At 34.9% G+C, this 24,701-nt stretch overlaps 1 protein-coding gene across 4 annotated transcripts in view; it reads right to left on the reverse strand.

Annotated features, from left to right (window-relative positions):
* SLIT2 (slit guidance ligand 2) overlaps positions 1-24,701 on the reverse strand; it is a 277,299-nt gene that overhangs the window by 18,708 nt on the left and 233,890 nt on the right. For all 4 annotated transcript variants that reach the window (XM_075091765.1, XM_075091766.1, XM_075091767.1 and 1 more), the window contains 7 exons: positions 20,715-20,839; positions 20,484-20,581; positions 18,922-19,061; positions 6,141-6,234; positions 3,562-3,699; positions 3,231-3,471; positions 2,768-2,898 (listed from right to left, as the gene is read on the reverse strand). In XM_075091765.1, the coding sequence (XP_074947866.1) occupies positions 2,768-2,898; positions 3,231-3,471; positions 3,562-3,699; positions 6,141-6,234; positions 18,922-19,061; positions 20,484-20,581; positions 20,715-20,839 (967 nt within the window). The remainder of the gene's footprint in view (positions 1-2,767; positions 2,899-3,230; positions 3,472-3,561; positions 3,700-6,140; positions 6,235-18,921; positions 19,062-20,483; positions 20,582-20,714; positions 20,840-24,701) is intronic.

Below are 24,701 nucleotides of genomic sequence, written 5' to 3' on the forward strand. Positions count from 1 at the left end.
GGCTTGTATCAGGAATAGTGCGGCCAAAGAGAAGGTATTGCCATAGCTAAATCAAGGTTATATGGACAGAGAAAGAAACTGTGTGGTTCTCATGCAGAAGCAGCAAAACTTAGGCCTACAGGGAAAGAAGAGAAAGAGATAGGACTGGGCAAGAAATAGTTGGAATAAAGCAAGAATCAGAGTAATGCATGGTAGTGGATTGTAAGGAAAACAGGACTGGAAAGTGAGTCGAGGAGACTGAGGAGGATAAAACACAGAAAAGTGAATCAGCAGGTTAATGTAGATTATGTCTGTGAGCAGTTTATGAGCAAAGATGATCAGATCTGACTAGCTCAGAAAAAAGAGAAGGGAGGGAAGGGAGGAAAGAAACCAAAGGGAGGGACTGAAAAGACCGGGAACATGACAGGACACAGCTTTAATAGGTAACAAAAGTACAGAAAGACAACGTGCAATGAATGGGTGAAAAGAAGGGAAAGAGCTGAAACAGGGCAGGAAATTTCAGAGATCCTAGGAAGGTAAAACAGTTAAGAACTGGAAACAGGGATGGCTGGAAAGAAGTTAGAAAAATAGGAATAGGTTGGAAAGGATGAATGGAATAGAGTACAATGTGTAGAAGATCCTGTGCTACAACATACTCCTTTCTAGAACCTGAAATAGAAATTAAATAATATCTAATTTGTACAGTGATCACTAGATGCACAAACATATATACAAATGTGGAAATGTATACATGGCTACCAACATAAGCACTTCCCTCAAGGGCAAAAGACTTCATTACAGTTGATCTTCATACCATTACATGACAATTTTCAAATATCTCCCAGAAACTCACCATCATACTTATCTGAAATGAAAGGGAGGTTCTTACTACTACTGCCACTACTGCTGCTGCTGCTGCTACATACAACACAAGTGTGTATTTGCTTCACTAAACAACTGTGTCACCCTATAACTACATTTCCCATCCCTTCCTTCACTGTACCTGAATTCTTCAGTTGTCACATAATCCAAAACAGCTGATCAGCTCTGTAGGGGAGAAACTTCTAATTGTTCTGTAACACTAACCTATTTGGGACTGTTTGTTAATTGATTACTTTGTTATTAATCCCTTCTACATTTATGGTTTTTAATTTTACCTGTGTGAGTATTGTTTTCCAATCATTTTCTAGAAAACTAAAACGGACAAGTGTGAACTACCAGTATGTATCATATTCCAGTAATAGTGCAGAAAGCGTTAAAATAATGAGAAGGAAACAGGTATTTTGAATGGGAAGAAGTATTATCAATAGATTAAACAAATGGGAGTGAAAGAAATTACATATGATCCTGATTCCTATTGCTTCCTATTCTCAGACAGCTAGCTGTACCTGTCAAAATAGAAATAAAAAAAAATATAAACTCCTGACAAAATAGTCTAAATTTCTTTAGCGCTATCCCAGATTTAAAACAAAAATAATCTTATTTTGAATTGTAGTCATTGAGAAAAGTGAATGTTTCATGCAGTTTTAAATATGCGTTAAGTACTTCAACCTCCTGTAAAGTCAAATCCTATTTTTAATATATTAAAATTTATACAAATAAAATTCATACTATTTCCACATGTTAAGCCATTTCATGGAATTGTAAAAAACCCTTATGAAATACATATTGCATCAGAAAATAAAAGCAACCTTAAGATGCTTATTGTAAAAGGCTATGCTTTTACTAAACAACGTTATGTTGTATTTTATAGGAATGATTTTTTTTTCTGTGGAATGCTTTTAGTAATCTACTAACACCACACTTCCCTTGGTGTTATTACCTAAGAAAGTTTAGCACTGTTTCCCTGCTATATAATCCTAAGATTTTGATTTTATATTGCCATTTGAGTGCAATAATTTCTAAAAATCATTTATTTTCAATGGAATGCCCCTAATAGAATGCAGAACAATGCCAGCTGCTATAAACTCCAGCAAGTAAATATACACTGGATATAATTTTACAACACAAAAGGTGTAAATACAGCAAAAGAAGATTCATTTAACACTTCCCCTTTCCTTCTGAATGTATTTGTAGCAACAATAGGGCAATCAAGGCCAAGAAGAGATGCCTCTTGTCTTTTTCCTCAGTCTTGCAATGTCTATCTGCAAATTCTTAGGAAGTTACAGAAACCCTCCCCACTGACCCCAGAAATTCAGGTGGTAATTTTTCAGAGAACGAGAGAAATTTGACTTGAAAAAATCCTGAAAAATTATTCTCCAGAAGCAGATGTGGATTCTGTCTCTTAATGACTTTGGAAGCAAACCCCATTTCTTTTTCAAGGGTAGTACCTTTCTTCAGAATCAAGTTTTTAGCTTTATTTTCACTTGCCAGGGAAAAGTTCCACATTATATGACTGCCTAACACAGAAGAGAAACTTCCATTTCATTTCTGCTTATGCAGTATAGTTCTGCACTTTACCCTGCACACTAGGAAACTATTTGGCAGTAACATTATGGAAAAAAACTCTACTTCCCCATGTGAGCTTTACAGAACTGTATAAATACTCTGCTGAAAGCTAACTCTTACCTCAGTTTTAATGGGTCAAATATATATTATCTTCCTGACATATCTGCATTAGAGTTATTTTACAAGCCAAATCATTTATTTTGGCAATAGGTTTTAAATGTCTGACAATACATTCATTTGCATATACAGTTCTTTTAACCATCTATTAAAAAAAATGTGACTTTGATATAAGGAATTATGTGGTTTGTTTTAGTTAGAAATTTGTTTCATCTGGGTTCACCTGTAAATAGCAGAGGCTGGATAAGATCCTGTGTCATAACTGACCCTCACTCTACCCCGGTACAGCTCTACTGCTATATGATCTTTATCGCCTTTGTAGAGCAGGATCCCACTGTCTTCATCTGTGGCAATCTAGTTAAAAGAAACAAACACTTAGAAAGAAGTAAAAATAAGCATTAAATCAAAATGCTGTATTAAGTGAATCTCTGAATTTACTGCCATAGTCTATTACTTCACTATGAAATTCTTCCTTGAAGGACAACCTGATGAAACTTTCTCTTCCAATCAATAAGCCTGTATACTTCAATATGAATACAGTTATTCCAGTGACTCTTCTGGATTTTTAGCTCAAGCTGTGAAAAGCTCTTTAAGTGAGCCAATAAGAACTTTGGCTAATTTTCCACACCATGAAAAGTCATTTACACTCTTTTCCATATCAGAATCTATAACACAAGCAATCTTACCTGTAGAGTGATATTGGTTTGGGGGCGTATCTTAGCTGAAGGGATTTGTAGATAGGATTCTTTGTTGACAAAGTTTATACTGATCAGCTTTTCACATTTCTCACCCTGATAGCCTGATAAACACTGACAGATTGGTTCACTCTCTTTTATGATACACTGGGCTCCATTTTGACATTCATAATTATCACAAGGGCTGGTGCGAGGTAAAACCATTGGTGGTGAAAACTCACAAAACAAGCCACTAAATACAAAGAGAAAAAATTAGTATTTCCTAATAAAATCAACTCTGACAAAAGACAAACGTGTTTGTACTGTCTTAGATCTTTCTCACCTGTATCCTTCTGGGCAAATACATGTATATCCATTAACTGCATCAGTACACTGTGCTCCGTTTTTACATTTGTTGTCCTGGCAGTCATCAAAGTCAATATCACAATGCTCACCTACATATCCAGGTGTGCAATCACATCTGTGAAACAGGAAAGCAGGTGGGATAGCACAGTGCCTTTTAACAATACAGTGTGCTTACGACAAAGTTAAGGAACTACAGAATTGTTTAAAACTCAAGAAAAAATAATGCAATACTGTGACTTTGTGTGTAAAGACCATGTAGTTTAGTCATTATTATATGAGGAATCTACATATGTAAAGAATACAGGTTTGTTAGTTACACATGGTTACTCATCTGCCATTATATTGAAGAACTGTGGTTTAAATGTGATTCTAGAGGGGATCTCATCACCATGTACCAGTACTTAAGGGGCAGCTACAAAGAAGATGGAGACTCCCTTTTTACAAGGAGTCCCATGGAGAGGGCAAGGGGGAGTGGACATAGGTTGCTCTTAGGGAGATTCCGATTGGACACCAGAGGGAAATTTTTCACAGTGAGGACAGTCACCCACTGGAATAATCTCCCCAGGGAAGTGGTTGACTCGGCCATGTTGGACACTTTTAAGATTCAGCTGGACAGGGTGCTGGGCCATCTTGTCTAGCCTGTGCTCTTCCTAGAAAGGCTGGACTAGATGATCCCTGAGGTCCCTTCCAACCTGTGATTCTGTGATTCTGTGGTTCTGTGAAATATTTGAAATCTAGAGAGCCCTCATGAATAATTTTGACAGTTGTTTTTGGAATTTATGAGTAATGTAGAATGTTACAGGATGTTGTAAGTGGCTGTGAACACTAAAAATAATCAATATGCTTAGTTGCTGGAACTAAGACAAATAATCCAAGGCTTATATTACTGATGGATTTTTTTTTTTGTCAACTGAACAGCTATGAATGGACCAATGCCCCATTTATAGAGTTTAGAGGCTATGCATAATTTTTATCCCTTGAAGTTCCACCAGCCTGATTTACTATAAATATCTGCATAGTTAGTGAACTAACAGAAGTCTCAAAACACATCCTCTGCCCTCCCCAAGCCCCCATTAAACTAGAAACAGCATATCCTCAAGACAGTATGTAACTTTTTTTGTTGGTTCTTTCCCCCCCCCCAACTCTTCATTGTTAATGCTAGTGGCATTTCTTCAGGGAATTCTCATATATTAGACTGAGTGAGTGTCCAGAATTCTGTGAACAATGAATGGAAAAGACTACAAATTCATGCATCCGCATGATATATTTTTTCCTTCAATTAAGATATATGTAATTGATTTCATTAGATCTTGTGATTCCCTCCTTGGTGTTTTAGTATTCTAAAATTTGCTCTGAAGTGCCAAGAATGATTTTAAATATCGTTGTAATTTTAAATTAAGTACTTCAATCAAATGTCTCAATTTTTATTCAACATATACGCGTAAGAAAAATGAAAAAAGAATCTAAAGCACAGTATTAAAAAGCTGACTGAGATACATATTTGAAGTTACTGCATGTGCTATTTTCTGATTTAATATCTCAGAAAGTAACCTGGACTATTAATCATAGAATCACAGAATGGTTTGGGTTAAAAATCATCCAGTTCCAACCCCTCTGCCATGGGCAGGGACACCTGCCACCAGACCGGGTGGCTCAAAGCCCCATCCAACCTGGCCTTGAACACTTGCAGGGATGGGGCAGCCACAACTTCTCTGGGCAACCTGTTGCAGTGCCTCACCACCCTCAGAGTGGCAGTAATGTATAAGATGCCAAACTAGGTTTATTCAAGTTGCACAAAGAAAATGTAACACACAACAATTTATATCCAACAAGTTTTCTATTTTCCAGTAGAAAACTATCAATTTCATTTCATGTTAATTTGAATATTTAATGTATTTGATGATTTTTTACCATATTTTTAAATAAAATGTAATTTTTTTATAGTGGGAATGATAATAAGTAATCTGATTTTAGCACAGGAGCATACTGTGCATAAACCAGGTGCTTATGACAACAATTGAAAGCTGCAGGTTTCCTGTATTTATTAACATAAAGCCTATTAAAACCACTTTAAATAGGGCATACTAATTAATTATGAAAAGGATATGGTGTTAATTAAAGATTAGTTTTCCTGGGGACAGACTTCTTTAGTTTGTACCTTCCATTGTGCCTTCCTAATAATCTCTTTCACAATTACTTCTCAGAAAGGAGTGTAATTATTCCACTTAAATGCAATTATTTTCCTACTGTCCAAGCTCTAAAAGGATTTTGTATAGGCTGTCACGTAGAGTAACTGCTCTATTCTGTGTTCCTATTTAAAATCTGACTGGAATTAGAGCTGTTAAGGATCCATAAAATTCAGTAAAAGATATTTAAGATAATACTGTAGATCTACATGTAAATTACAGCCTATTCTGCCATAATGCTTGATAGTAACTGAATTTAGGATTTTGATAATAGAACTTGCTTCCACTAAAGCAAAAGGAAAAGAAGTTAAGCAGGATAAAAACCCAGAAATTTAGACTCAGTTGGACTGTAACAATACTTTAGACTTACTTGTATCCTTTGGGTGTCAAGATACACTTTGAGTCATGCTGGCAAGGATTTAGGTTTTGAGCACAGAAATCTAGTTTCTCCTCACAAAGCTCACCTGAAATATAATATATGCCGTCAATTCAGTGAAAACATCACAGTGACCTGAAAATAGCTGTTCCTATTTTAAAAGTAACTGCCACAACTTTGTTAAACTGAAAAACACATACTTCATGATATAATAATACTACCTTTATAATAAATACTAATAAATAAGTAAATATTAATAAATAACTAACAATGAATAACAATAAATACTCTTTCTGATAACACATTTATAAAAACTGTACTTCAATGTCAAACATCTATCCATGGATATAAATGATAATTTTGTGAAAAAAATATTTTTGTTTACATTATTTATGTAGCTCTGCTGTACAGCAAAACACTAGTGATTGAATTTCTTCTCACCAGGACAAACAAGTCATCAGTATGCTTTTATATATTTCTAAGCTCATTACACAGAAATAACCAGATTTGCACTATAGGTAATCTATTACATGAAAAAACCCTGTTAATATCACTGCATGTCAATACAATTCCAATTATCCCAAAATTAAAACTTGCTTTCTACTTTTTCTTAAATATGACTTTCCAATTTTTGCATTTGTTAATATACCATAATTATCTGTATCTGTTCTGTGAAAAGAAATGAAAATTTAAAAAATGCATGTGCAATGTCTACCTTTCCCTGCTGCTAAAAGCCTAACAGTGCATCTATTTCCAACATGGGCTGTATAATCTAGAAAATATTTTAATATTATTAAAATATTATTTTATTTGCAACTTTATGACAAGGAAACACAGATGTGTAAACAGATCAACAATGTCTTGTTCCCTGACTAACTAATCAGAAGATACCATGAATAGTGCACTTGCAAAGTTTATCGCTGGTTTGTAAAATAGATATCTGTATTCCAGCATCCATATGAAGAACAGATGTACAATCAACAGCTATAAACTGTGTGTCCACTGAAATTAGGGACTCACAGGTCTATCAGGCCCTAAAACTGTGGAAGGAGTCGGGTTGCCCCTTGTCATTTGTCGAGTAATAAAAGATGAGCTAGTGAGCAAAGAGAAGTAGAACTGTACACCAAAATTAGGAATAAAACAGCAGAAGACATTAGTGGATGAGCAGATACTTCCACTGCTTAAGCTGAACTTCCCTTCAAAGAGGCATAATATTTGGTATCCCTCAGTTTTAGTTCTCTGAGTGTGGCAGTGGCCTGCAGTGTAGTTAGCTGAAGGATCAGTATCTGCTGGAGGGCAGCCTGAGATTAAAATAGCATATAACGGCTTCACCTCCTTCCTGTAACTGTTAACACAGTACTGAGGATAAGGACTGCACGATCACGAATATGGTACGGGGAAAGGAGGACAGACCATTTTGGGCCACAATTTCGGTAGAATCAGGAACAGGTAGATTGAAAAAGGGAGAAAGGTTCAGGATAATAACATGGGAATGGAGATTTTGGAGAGAATATATGAATGAAGATATCTTCCAGAAATTTACACATCTGTGTGTATGCGTATCAGCTACTACTGTCATTAAGCAATAAGGTTTCTGACATTTTACGTCACTCCTTGCCAAGTGCCTAGCACCACATAGAAGCTGCCTTCTTGCTTTCATGGGCTTCCCTGGAATTACAGAAGTACACCTCACAATAAACTGAAAGCAACAGTAGATGGTTAAAGGTCTATTTGTCTTTTTTTTTTTCTTCTTTTTTTTTTTTTTTTAGAGGTTCAACAGCTCCTCCAGAGAAATTTGTCCTTTTCACAGCAAGTCTGCTTACATACTTGTCTTTAAAACTGCATATCATGAATATGAATACTGACTGCCCAGGACTTGAGACATTATATCCAGGACTTATCTCTTAAGGTATGTAGAACTTATTAAAAATGATGGACAAATAAACAAAAAACTTAAAAGAGTTGAGGAACAGTCTACATTAAAGCAAGGACAGGGAAAAAGGCAAAACTGGACCAGAGCCAAAGATGGCTATGTTGGATAAAAACACATCTAAAACATGTATGCCAAGTATGATAAGACATGGGACATTTACATCTTGAAAAATGAGAGGAGAAGCCAAAACGAGTTAGACAAGTACTTTGCAGCCATCCAAAAGTTCCAGGCTGCTTCTACACAAAGGTTTTTTTTTCTAAGTAAAAAAAATGATAGCACATTACCAATTTCCAAGTAGTCCATTTTCCCTACAAAACCAAATAAAACTTTGAGTTAACACAAGAAAATGGCCTTCAAGCATAGGCTACTTAACAGTCCTGAAGGAAAACTGTCAGTAACAGTGTGACTTAGTCAATATATGTAGAAAACTGAGTGAAGATCAAATGCAGGCCACTGAAGATGACTAATAGAAAGGATTTTAATTCTATCCTCAAAGCCTCTTCGAACTCTCAATGGACTTATTAGTGTGGAAATGTGCAACTGTTATGACTAGGTCAGTGCACAAAGAATCCTGAAATACCAGGGATTCTTTGCATCCCACGATATATCAAACAAAAACCAGCTCCCTTTCTCTTTTCAAAGGGTTTTGTTCAAACATACATACATAAGAGGAAGTAATTCTTCACATAGCATTTAGTCAATTTGCAGAACTTGTTGTAATAGCTGAAAGCTGTGTAAAGGTCAGCAACATTTAAGACTGAGGTAAAAATATGGAACAGAGAATTCAGCTTTTCAGGAACATGGAGAGGAATAGTAAAAATCACTGGTTTTTTTAACCTAGTTTATACACATTCCTATGGCTTAGAAATGTATATATGTGCCTACATATATGTGTATATATATCTGCATATATACACACACACACAAAGATCTTATCATGGCATATATTCTATATTAAATTACATACAGAACTGCAAAATAAATGACACCCTAATTGCAAATAATAAAAATATGGCTGTTCAGTACTTAAAAGAGTTGGACAAAAACACCTCTAAACATTCCCAAGATTATTTAAATTCTAACAGTATATCAGAGACTTTCTGACAGTGACATATTGAGCCTATCTTTCAAGAAGGACTGGAGGCTTGCTGTCCCTAGTTAGAATCAAAGTAAAAGGTCAATGGAAACCCCCCAAAATACCTAGAAAAAGGCAAATGAGGACTGGCATAATAGAAGCAAGGAATCTCACCATTGCTGTCAACTTTGCTGAACTGGCATTGATTTTGCTACAGGATTGTAATTGCACCATGGCTTAGTTTATTATTGGCACAGACCTTTGAATTTCTTGTGTGGCAGACAGCCTTACTGAGCAGTGTCTAAGCCTGTTCATTTTTAAAATTCCACCCCCATCCAGTTCCTTATAAAGTACATGGTTTCTTAGTTAGAGGACACTGCATTTTAGCAGTCACAGGAAGATGGCCCTAAAATCTTCTGAAATACACCGAAAGCTGAATCACCTCACGAAAAGCTCAGGGACACTTGCAAAGTCTTAATTCCCAAGTCATAGCTGTGGATCCTGCATGGAGACTAAGGGTCAAACTGGAAGATTAAATTAGAAACGGGCTTACAGTTTTGAAAAATGTCCACCTCAAATCATAAGATCAATGTTACCCTACCAGGGCTACCGCAGCCAAATGGCTTGCAAACATCATCAGGTATTTTTGAGATCATAGTCAGGCTTTGATCTGAGTACTCTGTAGAAAAGTGCACACACTGAAAAAGAAGAGAAACATGGATTCAAAAACCCACTTGTCTTTTAAAAAGACAGGACTTTCTGTGCTGTGACAGCATAAGAGGAAGGAAAGTTTCCCCTTGCATTTGCAAACTATGCACCGTGAAATGTCACAGTCGTATCACTGGAGGGAGCTTTCAGTTAAACAGTCTGGTAGCAACTAGCCTAGGGAAGGAAACGGGAATCAAGGAAAGGACATGGTAAACATGGTGGTCCATGTAGTGAAATAATAATGTAAAAACCTTATGAACAAAAAAGTCAGTTTTACATAAAGTACAAACTTTCATTATAAACAAAGAGTAGAATTCTTGATAGACTTGCACACAGGATCAATAAAAAACCAAACCAAAACAAAAAAATATTCAGGATGGAATCCAAAATATGTACATCAGATACTGAATTTCTGAATGGAAATATAAATACCAGAAGAACAAACCAAAATAACTCAAGTGCAAGGTCTTCATTCATACTGTTGACAGATTTATGTTCTGAATGGAGCATTGCCATAACTAAAAGATAACTGTTTGTGAAGAAGTAAACAGAAAAGGTATGTAAAAATATGACATGGAATCTGAACCACTGAAAAATAGTTTCCTGGTAGAGCAACATCTCTTTTGATGTACTGAATAACCAATGTGTTACTCAGAATTTAATTGAGACAATATGAAAGGGAGAAAGTGATTTTGTTGAAATGAAGAGACAGTGATCAAAGTGAAATACTCATTGAAGGAAATATCAGATTTACCAAGTTAGGCTCCTTGGCTTTACTGGAAGGAAATGTTAGGGGGGTCCCTGATTTGGGAAGCATAATACACTGTTTTAAAAACCATACTTCAAAATAATGAAAAAAGATTGTGAAATATATGTCTCAATTCAAGGAAGCTTGACACCGATGTATGTGCACATTCTTTTATTCATCTAATAATATTTTAACAGAGGCTTCTGTAAGAGCTTGGCTAAGTAATTATGTTTTTGAAAGATGGGAACATTTCTGTATGTAGGAAAATAAGCAACAGACTAGTTTGTTTAAAAATAAGCAGTGGATAAAGTGTCAAAAATCCTATGAAAAGCTTCCAAAGTTTAATCAGAGCCAGCAATAAGACAACTTGCTTAATTAATCTAGGGAGTCTGGATTCTGGTACAGAGTAGCATTGCAACCAGAGGAACTCTGTGTGGTAGGCACAGTCCAAATGAACACGACCGTCCTAGATCAAGACTGGAATATTTACTGAGATTTTGCAGCTACATGATGCAGACTTAAACGGCTAGACATCACTCTTAAATACTCGTGATGGATTGGGTGTAATCTTTGATTAACTAACCAAAGTTTAACTAACCGAAGTTTGCTAGATTCACAGGTCAGTTTGTGATTCCTCTGTGTATGTTAATTCATTCTCATGACTTGATCAGATTATAAATCACAGAAAAACTTAACTCTGAATTTTCCAGTATATTAAGACATGTACAACAAATAATGAGGAACAATGCAATGAGGTGAAAAAGGATTTACATCATTGGTATTTTGAATAGTTGGGCAAAAAAATTCAAAATACAGTCAAATAAAGTAATGTCAGCCACTATATTTCTGAATGAAGAGGAGAGCTGTAACACAAATGAACATGGGCTTCTGAATACAATAGCACATGGCTAATTACAGGCAAGCTTACTGAAGAAACAAGCTTAAAATCACTAATGTATTAGCAAAGCTGAGTATCATATTAGAATAAAAACTAGAGACAGAATGCAAAAGAAAGAATGGTCAGTTTTCATTATCAAGATCAGGTTTTTGCTAGAAGACTTATTAGCTGTTCCAAAGCTAAAATAACAAATATATATGACACACTGGTAATTGCTAGAATAGCAAGATTTTATATGTATACGTATATGTCCATCCCAGCTTCTGAGCTTGGTTGCAATATATTGTGGGTCAACTTCTGCAGTATTTGTGTTTTATCAATTAGGTATTATTATCTGAGTCTTTGACTGGAGGCCTCTGCTTAATTACTTCTGAGTCAAATAGCCAATAGAGTGTAGAAGCGGCTGGAAAATGTGTCATTTAACAAACTATATACAGAAAAGTGATATATTTTTATGAAGTCTTGAGTTTGATGAACAGTAGACAGTAAAAACTATTTAAAGTCTTGAGCTCATTATTCAGAAAAGACAAATAAAAATATCTACTATATGAAGGGCAAAGTTGCTTACAGTCACAGTAGGATGCAGTTTATAACCATGAGTCTGAAGATTTTGTTGGAATTTAATTTTTAAGTCAAATTCTAGATCCAATTAGTTGCTGGACTGTTCCTATCTTTCACCATTGCTTAACTCTGTTCATCTATGCACCAAGCTTGTGGATGTCAGTGTCAGATGGGGCTTATTTAGTTTAACATTTCTAGTTGTTTACATATGCTTTTTGGCAACAATGAAAAAGTAGTAACTTTAAGGCAGGTAAGCTGTAACACAATTAAGGAAAAAGAAAGGATGGATCATAGACCAGAATCAATAATGGCAGTGATTAAACTAGTAGCAGGTAGCTCAGCTTGCCAAGGGTATCATGTATATTCCCCCTTTATGAAAATGCAGTAAAATTATTTTAAGAATACTTGAGATTTTAATATAGTAATTTGAAGTATATGAAGCTAGATTAAACAGAAAATTTTACAATGAGTGATGAAAAGTAAGAGCAGGAAAGGTATCTCTTTATTCTAAGAAGCTGCAATGCTTATGTGTAATTCTTACAAGAATGAGGATTGCAACCCTGATTTAATGAAATAATTAAACTTTTAATCAAGTTTGATATGACGTGATTTGCATTTGATTACATGGATGCTTAAATTTTAGGCAGGTACTTATTTGATTACTAAGTGAATTGGAAGTAGTAACTCAACTCCTTTACTGTAGTAGCAAGAAGGCCATGTAACGAAGTTTTGAAACATATAAAAATATATACAAATATGTGTCTAGGCCTTAAACTGAGATAATTACTTAAAATTATCCCTCCCTTTTTTTTTCCTATCACAATTTAAAAGATGTCTGGCATGATAAAACTGACTGATCCTCCAAGCAATTTATAGAGCATTAATAACTTTCATGTTCAGCTGACAAGCTAATACAAGTACGTATCACATACACATCTGCTTTATTTTGGTGCTGAACTTAGATCACAGCCCCTGGGTGTTTGATAATTTGTTTGTGCGAAATCTGTTCTTGATATAATCTGTCATTTTAATATGTTATAGTTCACACTTGTGTAATACACTTACAGTGACTACAGCTCTGTTTAGGATTCATTGCCTTTCTACCTTTAATCACATTTAAAGACATTTAAACTATCAGCAAGACTAATTATACACAGGTAACAGCTGCTTCAACTTGAAATGGAGACTTGAGGCTTTTCATGGTAGCATCCCTCCTGTTACATCCCATTTGAAAAGCTATTTTTTATGAACATAGAAATTAAGTTTTTCTATTAATTTCTAGAAGTAAATCCTAAAATTCTGTAATTTACGGTACTGGAAAGCAGTGACAAAGCAAAATTTTATCCATGACTCACAGATGTTGAACTAGTTATTGTAATCTGCTTGGGTTTTACTTTTTTTTTTTAAATTAGAAACAAGAATAACAGAGAACTCAACTTTTATAGTTATTTATACTGAGCTTGCACTTTATTCTAGTTTTTCAACCAGCTTCATAATGGGATCGTAACAGAACAGTGTAGAAAAAATAACTTTGGAAGTGACAAGGGAAAAGAAAAACAAGAGGCTATCTTCGCTGTCCAGATAAGTAATAATAAAACGCAAATATGGCAACATGTCTAAATGGAACACAGCTTTAAGCATGCAACACCTGTGGATGGAATCACTTTCTGGGAAAGTCTTGTTCTCTCCCTCAGTTACAGAGAGAAATTAGGCTCTGAGTTTAAGTTGTAAGAATTAGTCATCAGATGTCTAAATTAATCAACACAGATGGTATAATTGCAGCCTTGCTCAACATGCTATTTCATGGATAATGAAAGTATTTTTATTACTTGTGAAATAATGCTTTATAGACCGCAAAATATACTTGTCGAATCAATGGCAAATACACTACAAGGTGAATCATTTGCTTTTAAAACTAAATAGATGGCTTCATAAGTACATCATCATGATTATGTTAGCTCTCAGACGGTATAGATGATCAGGTTGTACAGAAGATGGTTTATCTCTGATAGTGACATAAGTGTTAGGCAGAAACTTTAAAAAAAAATAAAAATCAGGAATACCCAATGTCAGTGTCATAAATTCCTCCACTATTACCTTTCTTGCACCATAGCCTCAGCTTAATGCGGTCATTTCATATTCTATAGATATTTACGGCAAAAAATCACCACAGAAATAATGAGTAAGAAGATTGCCATTTTATACTCCAGCATATTTTCTAGTACTATAATCTAACAAAGAAATTAAAGCAAAACAGTGCTATAAAACAGAGAATACATTAGAAGAGAACGAGGTATGTCTTTAAGGTGATGCGAATAAAGATTTCAGAAGATCACCATGTAAACTTTTTTGTTAGTCCTGTCAGTGCCTGCACAAATTTTTCATACATCTGGAAAAAAGACAATGAAGGTTGCATTAAAGTACTCCTGCACAGCGATCTGCATCTTCAATGGCATTCTCCTGAGATGTATTCACAACAAGAGGCAAGTGCCTTATTTGAGGATTTGCAGTGAGCTTTCTAAATTATATCCATATACGATTTATTTGATCATTTTTAAGAACTGAAATCCATGCACCTTTACGGAAAGGAAAGTGAGAAACCAAAGTAAGTGAAAATAGGCTTAAAAGACAACTGACCTTTTTCCACTTCATTCAGATTAGCAGCTTGCAGTGACAAAGACAGAAGAGACAAGAGACTTTTTACATTGTAATACAACAGCATAGCACATTAAGCTAATGCACAACTACAGCAGCAGAGAGGTTGATATAGCAAAATGAAGCAAGCTTCAGAGTCTCACCTATAGCAGAGCAAAACAAACAGAAAAGGTAAGAAGTACATGCCGCTGGTGGCGAAAGAAAGGTTTTACTTCTGGATCGGTTAGATCTCTGATCTAATGACTGATGATAACAAGCAAGAGAAATGATCATCTGTAATCTACAGAATGTACATAAAATGACCTGAAGTTTACTAGACTGAGGTTAAAATAAAGGAGATGATAATGTTAAGAGAGTAGCGAGGTTAAAGAGTGCAGGACATAGTGAGGTATTTTGTATGTTTTATTTCTCAAGGTTTCATCAGACACTCTGAGTGTCCACTCATTCCATTTGCTTACTGTTGTTTCAGAGTTACAGTCTATGATCTTAAGAAAGCTCATAGTATAGTGCAAATATCATTCTTTCTCTTTCCACCTGTAACTGTGGAGGCAGTTGTAAAACTTAACTGAGGCAGAGAAAAATGGTTTCCTGATTCTTAAGCAATGAAATAATGAGTTTTTTAATTGTTTGTTTTCAATCAACAGTGCGTACTTGAGAAATGTCAATTTTCATGGGATTGTTAGAAAAGTCAAAAAGCGACTGCTTGGTTTTGCGCTGCAATCATTCTTTACAACATATTTTGTAGTTTTTGCATGTATTTTTAGAGTTAATTCGAGATTCTAAGAAGCCTTCCACATGAAAATAAAACTTTAAAGAAGAACGATTTACATTTCATACCATCAAGTTTCAGGTGACTTCTTCCTTATACTGGGCTACTGAAACGTAAAGCGTATTTGCAGATAACCATTCACCCAGAAAAATATTCTGGGCTGGTGCACTTCCACATTCAGTACATATATGCTGTGACATCTTGAACACAGACAATTTGAAGTATTGCCAACAGAATTAAAAGAGAACAGGACAAGTCTACGGTGGTATTTTCCTGGCATGTATACTGTCCCAGTCTCCAGCAATTTCCAACTCAGGGACTTTCTGAGCTAGAGATAAGTATCTTTGAGTTTAATGATCTTTTTACCTACTGAATATATAGCCTGTTTTCCTGACTGTTAACCTACTTTTGCCCAGCTAGTACAAGAATTCGTTTAGTGAAAAATACCTTTCATAAAAACCCACATTAGCAATATGCTTATCTGATTGTAACCTGTTAGAACAGATACCAAAATCCAAATGTTTACAAAGTTCCTCATGAAAGTCACTGTATCGTACTGGACAGGGATTCTGTTACTTATCTTTCAAATCAGGCTATAGGCCAGAGGAAAAAAAAAATTCCTATAAATATTTTGGTACCTCATACACACTTAAGGCAACTGTAAGATTACTTTATATTCTGGATGTTACCATTTCTAGATCCTGCTGTACCCAGGCTACTGTCAGTCTAATTCTTAACACTGGAAGTTATTTAATTATTATGCAAGATCAAGGATACCGGACATGAAGACCCTTGACTAGCTCAATGTTTTACATTTCCTTTTTGCAATTAATCTCAAAAATTACTTAGGATCTCAGCCATTGTGTCCTCTGCTCAGACGCTTTGTAGCATTGTTAATATACTGTAGAATTCTGTGTCGTATCCTGTGGAACAAAAAACATGAACTTTTGCTACAATTTTTGCCCAACTTATCTATAAAATGAGTTGAGGCTCTGGTGTTGTACGTTTAAAAAGTACATGGGTCTTTGTTTTTGGTAATGTGTTGAAAAAAATCTGATGAGATAGTGTAAATTCTCAACATTCTTTAAAAACCAGAACAGCTGATTACAAGCAGATTATTTTAATTTATTTTAGAGCTGGTGAGGAGATTCTCACCTACTCACATGACCTACTGTCTTCAGTAGCGATTATGAGTAGGCATTGCATCTGTAAAAGCAAGTCCCTTTTTCTGAAAGAATTACAGTTAGCAAACAAAAACACTTGCCATGTAACGTAAACTCATAGTATTTTCCTTTTAGAATTATGCACAGTTATGAATCAAATTAAAAAATACACTTTCTTCTATTATGACTGAAAAAGTACAACTGCAATACAAACATGAAAAATGTCACCAGTGTTTATGCTCTCCTTTTTGCTCTAACCATAGAGAGGTATTTAAATTCTACAATTGCTGTTTCAACTGTAAATGTAAAATGTACATTTCAATTACAATACTACAGAAACGCAATAGGCACACTTAATCAAAGTTTTAGGCTAGCACATATAAACAAGCCTTTGTATCCACTCCATGAATATTTAATACAAAACAGGCCCGTCCCATGGCATACTGTGAATACAGCAAGCTATTGACTTGAGCTGTTAAACACATCTAGAGCACTGTTGAAAATGAAGAAATGAACGACACAGGTAAAAACACCTGCAAAGCTGCAGAGGAGGAATGCACATGCAAATGAATTGTCTACTGTACAATAGCTAGATGAAACCTCTTAGCTTGAAGCCACTGAACAGGAACACTGGACTGATGTGACTTTGGTTTGCTTTCTTCCAGCCTACACAGTAGAATATCTGATCACATTTTTAAAAGAGATAGCAATGGATCCCAGAGGAGCTGAAGCTCGACTCACATATAGCTGAAATATAGTTCTAGGAGAAACAGCAAATGCCTGTCTCCACTTACTGATGCTGTTACCTATTATTTGTTTCTAAGGCTTGAATTGTCAATTGCTCTTAGGTATTAAGGTATCAATACTTGGCAAAACAGTATTTTGTCTAAGCAGAAGATTGTCTCTTCCAGATGTGGACTATCCACTTATTATTAGATACCTTATTCTGGCTACTTTTACTTTTAACCTGTATTGCTGTAAGTATTGTAGCTTATCATGTATGGGGAAATTTCTACCAAACATTTACACAGCATAAGTACTGGATGAATACATAGATCAGATTATGAAGTTGTATTTCTTATATCTGTGTCCTATCATCTTCATTCACTGTGGGTTTCCAAGATCTAAATATTGTCTTTAAATTTGAATAGCCTAAAACATTTGAGCAATCCAACAGGTTGTAGAAGTAATGATGGAAATACCTTGGATTAAAAAGGAGTTAGCTATGGTTTCAATAAATTGAATTAATTCAGGAGTTCATCTCTCCTCCCAGTTTTCCAAAGCTCAAATTTAGTGCTCCTTGAGGATACTGAAAAACTCACTGGGCAGAAGCGATAGGACTGATTAAAGTAAAGATATTAATAGTCATAGAATCATTAAGGTTGGAAAAGACCTCTAAGATCACCAAGTCCAACCGTCAGCGCAGCACCACCATGCCTCCTAAACCATGTCCTGAATACTGGATGACTGGGTAGAGTTAATTCCCAAGTTATCGTGGATTTTACATTTCTTTTTTATGCCTCATGGTTTTGCGAATTTAAGCTCTGTGTTCTCCTAGTGGTCAGCTAGCTGGCAGAAAATAGATCTGTCTAGTTAGAAAAAAACTATAAAACAGATCAACGTAGACAATAGATCCTACTTCTTGTTCTCCCGTGTTGCTGTTCTAACGATCTTCCATTCCCACAGAGATGATGACAGCAAGCAAAAGGCCCGCTACCTCAGAGAGGGGAATGCTTTGGCCTGGCTGCCAACTAATAGAAACAAATAATTACATGCTCTGTAATGATTCTTTTTTTCTTTTTTTTTTTGTTCTAGAACAGAAAGCATCACCCTCTGCATTAATGTTTCTAATGTAGGGCAGGACAGCATCCAGGGGTGCCAAATTCAGTTCCCTACTGGCACAGACAGATCCTTTTCTGCCCTGTTAGTAACATGAGGAATACAGGATAGAAGCAGAATATTTTTCAGATTTCTACAGCTACAGAGGTTCTTCACTGGGGTGTCTGGGTTTGGGAAACAGTAGGGAGGGGACACATTCTGAATGATCTTTTAAATATCAAAATGCTGTAATTTCAAAACTAACAAAGGAATTAAAAAGTGGGCTTTCAGTCTGCTTTTGACTACAAACCATATAGGAAAGAAATATGGAGGGAAACCTGGCTTTAAGTCAATTGTAGAGTAACTACTAATTCACCTACAGACTGAAAAATACTACTGTTCTGCTAGGAATTCTTGAATTACCGGTACTTTCTCTGATACTCCTACCTGTATATTCAGGTGGACAAAGGCAAGTATAGTTATTAATTCCATCCACGCAAGTAGAATTATTCTCACAGTCATTGTCTTCACAGTCATCAACATTTACTTCACAGTTTTCACCTTCAAATCCATCTGCACAAGTGCACCTGTAATACCGAAAACAAAACTAACCACATGGACATTTTAGCTGGGGAGAGCAGACAAGAAGGTCTGTAATTAATAGGTACAATAATTCATAATCACTATCCCATAAAGGAACATGGTTGATATAATGTAAAACTCTATATAATAAACTTGTATTTTTCATATTATGAATTACAGAAAAAAGGCTTCTAAATTTGTGCCTTAATCTTTAGTTTACAGAGCTTCTTAAATTAAATCACTGAACATTCCTTTTGAAAAGTGTGCTACCTTTATATTATAAGATTAGAATATATTTCTTACGGAAATGGATCCTTTTTTTTTTTTTTTAATTTAAACACATGGAAAAGACTGTGGATTCAAGGATTGATATGTAATAGTAGTATTCCACTATCATTCAGTTACCAACATCAAGGTCTGTTTAATGTTACGCACACAATACATGCATTACTAGATAAAAACAAAGCCTGTATAAACTCTTCAAAGCAGTAATGTTTTTTGCTTTTACATATGTTTATACAAAACAAACACATCAAAATAGATAGGAAATGTAAAAGATCACTCAAACATGACTACACATACATTGCATTGCAATATGGACTATCTATAATTTCTGCAGCTTTGATTATAAGATTGCTTTGATTTTCAAAATATGTAGTGTTCAGACAAACAAATGCAAAAGGTCAAACTCTGAGACATGACTCTGTCACTTTAAATTCTAGAGGCACAGTATTAAGATGTATGTGGTTAATTTTTAATAGATAACGATTTAATCCTTGGGCAGAATTTGGATTAAAAAATAAGAATAATGTCATAATGAATTGCAAGATAGTGAATTGTATCTTTTTGAAGTGTCATTTCTAACAAGCTTGAGGTGTAGATTATTAAATGACTAATAATTCACATAAGAATGCTAAAGAACTTTATTTCATAATTCATGAAGTACATCTGGAGTAATTGTACTGTGTGATTAAATAACTGAAGATTAAAAATGCTCACAGCATGTTTATCTGCTGGCATAGTGAGTTTCAAATGAATCATTAATTTTCTGTTTCACTGGGATTTACATTTTATCATTTACATGCTGTCTGTTGAAGTAATACACACGACAACAGATGAATTGTGAAATTTTTTTCAGCGGGGATCTAGCTAGCTATTAATTAGCATAATGGAGTCAATACTATATTGTCTTGACCTGATATGCCTTAACTAATCACAGTCATTTGTTATTGTTTTTAACAGTTTCAAAGCGTTAGAAGCTTTCCAAGGACAGCGACATGTTCTGAAAACTTCAGAAGCACTGAAAATCTGCCTTTGTGGTGTACTTACCAGCAAACGCAGAGAACCCAAAGATTAACACCAAAATTATTTCAGCGTATAAAGCTCAGTAGTTTTCCATCCTATTATTACTATTAAAAACAACCTACCAGAAACCATCTTTTTCTCCTTCTTTCAAATGACAAGTTCCACCATGGTGGCACGGGTTGCTAATGCAAGCGTGAATGGGAGTATCACAGTCTTGACCCTATGCAGGGAACAACAGTTATAATTTAAGAAGAAAATACAGACACTAGTGGAAGGGAGCCAAATAAAACTTAAAGGTTGTTAAGGACAAGCTTACATTGCAGTAAGCTTTTTCCTCTTCATTCAGTACCTACCTTGAAACCATATGGGCAAGTACATCTATAGAAGTCAACTGGGTCATTGTTGCAGGTTCCATCATTTTTACATGGATTTGATAAACAGGGGTTACACTTAGCAAGAATATTAACATCCACAGGCCCTTAAAAATACAGATTCAATAGTCAGAAACAAACAACTATTAATTTATATTTGACGGGATATATCTGCCATGTTGCTTTAAATTTTAAAATAAAATTTGTATTTTAGAATTTGTGGTGTTTCTTTGTGAATGGAATGCTGGACTGTCCTTAATTCTTTTGACATGACCAAATAAATTTGGGGTTGGATTTTTGGTTAAATTAGCACTTTTTTTAAAAAAAAAGAAGCTGACGCCAAAGTGATTTCCATATTCCCATTCTCTGAAATCTGTACAGTTCTGATCCATGGTAATTACCTTCCATTTGTATTAACAAAATGAAGAATAGTTTCAAGCTTTTGTCTCTTTAGAGGGTAAAAACTGCCTATGAGAAAAAGGGTTTGCAGTCCCACCCTTGATGGTGCTACTGAGAACACTATTCTTAATGTATTTTTGTTTTATTTTTTTATCTGCAAGATCACAGAGATGGCAAAATGAACCAGTAAAATTACCTGTAAATTGGTTAGGCATCTGTGAGCTGTAACATAAATTGCATTGTCCAAGCTATCTCACCGTAAATAGCTCTATATTGCGCTTTGCTCCCTTATGGACTCAGCCACAGTTCTGTGCATTACTGCATTAGACAAATAATGCAAACTGTACCGTTAATCTATATGCAAGTGAGGGCTGCAATCCATGCTTGCAGTCTAGTTTTTTTATATTAATGATTACAATGACAGAATTCAGAAATGAATATTGACAAAATGTGAATGAATACTGACAAAATGGATATTGACAAAAGTTCAGAAGCCAGACTTACAGCTTTGGCCTACATAAATCTTATCCCTATTAAATAAATATTTGTTAGATATTGCTTTATTTTTCTTTTGTTTTACATTTTTAATACAGCCTTTTCATGGTAAAATTTGAAGTTAGGACCTTTTTTTTTTGGTCAAAACCCCAAAGAAATCACTGGTTATTAGAAATCACCTGTGTATAAAGAATGAATCATTTTCATACACTTTGTGACAGACAAAAGATTGATTACTGGAAGAGAAAACAAGGGTGACTTGGCCAAAAGCCTACTAAGAGAATGAACATACATTCTCTACTATCTGCAGCTCTGTTGCTTGATGGCATTACTGCCACCAGCTTCATTTCAGATTTCACCTATGAAGAAAACTGTTACCCACAAGTGATTTGTACATTTTAAGGAATAACCAGTAATTTCTTCTAACTAGACACAAAACCCAAACTCTTGAGACCTACTGGTGGAACTGCCTGATTGCTTAATAACAGGTTTTACTCAAAATGAGCCAGACTGCAAAGTTTTCCCAGCTAAAAGGGCACTTTTACTGAGAGATGGGTTTTGGGTTTTGTTTTGTTTTTTTTTTTTTGTTTTGTTAACTAAGATTTCTTAATTGTCTTTACTTTTTTCTTTCCTTTTTTTTTCAAAATTAATCTCAAATAAATCATTGTAGAGGAGCTGGCATGGAAGGAAGCCATGTGATTATAAGGATTCAGCAGGGGGTGTTAAGACAGGGAGAGGTTGACATTTTTTTAATTTTTTTTTTTTTAAAAAATCTGGTGTTGCTGGTATCCTTCTGTGTCACAGCTTGCAAGCAAATCCAAAGAGATGAACACAGTAATCTGTGATAAGATGCTTATTGCCAAAGCTACAATCTATATGGAACATTGACTATTCTTGTCTTCATTACCTTTTGAAAGAGGATTTTGAAAGAGAAATCTATACCTGATTAAAGTTTCTGTTAGACCAGCAAAGAGCAGAGGCAGAAGTGTTGAAACAAGCACCACAGAATTAACATCTAGAGAGTCCTGCCTGTGTACTCTAGACTATTGCTGATTAGTGATAGAGAACATTAAAGGGTTCTGTGAAAAAAATAAGGCACATAGTAAAGAATATAAAATTGTAACACTGTGCCGTAGCCTGAAAGTCTATGCTTCCTTGCCTCAACTGTTTATTCTGAACATCATATCGTCTTTTCTAGTTTGTATGCAATAAAATGCTAATTATTTGGCACGAACTAAAAAACATTCAGTAACTAAGGTTATTTTCCTAAACACATTAGTAATCTAAATTTCACTTCTGAAACAGAGCCAGAAAATGGGAACCTAAGTCTCAACAAGATAGTAAACAATATTTTATCTGATTTTGTATTGTGTTTAGTTCAAACATTATATATGTAGTATCCAGTAAAAATTAACATTTTGGTTTATCGTTCTTCAGTTGTAAGATCAAAAAATGGAACTGTTTCAAATATTTTTACTGAAGTCTAATAGAAAGGCAGTTCTGGAGTCTATTTTCATTTGCACTATACCATTCCTTTCCTCATTCTGCTTACAGGTGTTAAAAGACTTGTGTATGAAAAAGAATTGGGTTCATAACCTATTGTTTAGTTTTTCACATTGTAGATATACATATTCTTGCATAAGCCCTAACTGGGAAAAAAATATCCTTAAAATAAAAGAAAAAATAAGCAGTCTTCTGTTGTAAACAATGAAAAACTAACTTTATTTTGACAAGCATACGCACACACAGAGCTATCTAATATTTTTGAAGAAAACCATGACACAAACCCTCTCAAAATCAGCTTCTAGAGAAACCTGTTGCAAGACAAACTTTAAGCTCTGACTTTTTATGACTGAGGAACTCCTCTCTTGCATATGGCCTCAAAAATCTGTATCTACACTGAGTCACTTATACTAAAGCTGCTAATGAAATCACCAATTTTAGTACAATGCAGTGAAAACAATAATGTCAGATAATTTTCAGACCTCAAACCCAGGCTTTTAAAATAACCAAACTGTTCATACACTACGTTAAATGATACATCATGAAGAGCTAGCTGTAAATTTGTCAAAGGGGAGAACAAACAGCAAACATGCATGTCTTAGGAAAGAAGTCTGCTTGAGGTACACAAAAGGAAGGTCAGAAGGTCCATTTTTAATCAGATCACCCATTCCAGATCTATTTATAACCTTACCTGGTATCAGAAAACCACAAGGCCCTGGAATCTCTAGAAGCAGGGCATGGATGGTAAAGGGGTAAAAGTGAAAGATTAAGAATCTGTTAAAGGCCATATAAAAAATGAAAAAAACCACCCATAAACCTAGAAAAGCAACTGAAAGAGGAAAATACTAAGGGATGATTCTTGGAGTAAAAGAATTAATAAAATTAGAGTAAGGTACAGCGATTTTATGGAGCTTTACATCTGAGGTGAGACTACATTTTTAAAATGCTCATTTTCACTGGGAACTATTCATTATTTAAGTAAAATCCAAACACCCATTTCATTTTCAGCTGAATCCAGAGATACTGATCAAAGGGAATTACACACTACTCTTTTCCTGTAAATATATACACAATAGCAGACCACCAACAGATATATCAGAAAACAGTCCTCTCACTTGTAGCCTAAAATTTTGGTTCTAATAGGAATGTAGCAGCTTCCTAATTTCTATTCATCAGTTTATTTCTAAGCAAAAGATAAAATTACTTATCTTTGAATAACAGACACATAATGTCTTACAGGGCTATCATGTCATTGAAAAGCTGCTGATTTGCAATCTGTAATTATGAGCACCTTCATAGGACAGTGGCAGGAAAATTATTTTCTCTCAAATGTATGCATAATACCAGATTTCCACTCTTGGAAGTGGAACAAATACAGTTCTTACCCTGAGTAATAATATAAAGGATATTTTCTGGTGGGCAAGAAGGAGTAAGATATACTTTCTGGATTGTCTGACAGAAACACAATAATGATTGTAGGCAGGGGTGATACAGTTTTCAAAACTGACAGAGTTGGAACATAACCAAACAATTCCTTCATGTCCCTGCAAATGTTCTTTTACTTATATCCCA

The sequence above is a fragment of the Phalacrocorax aristotelis genome, chromosome 4 (assembly GCF_949628215.1).
Source record: "Phalacrocorax aristotelis chromosome 4, bGulAri2.1, whole genome shotgun sequence".
Taxonomy (NCBI): Eukaryota; Metazoa; Chordata; class Aves; order Suliformes; family Phalacrocoracidae; genus Phalacrocorax; species Phalacrocorax aristotelis.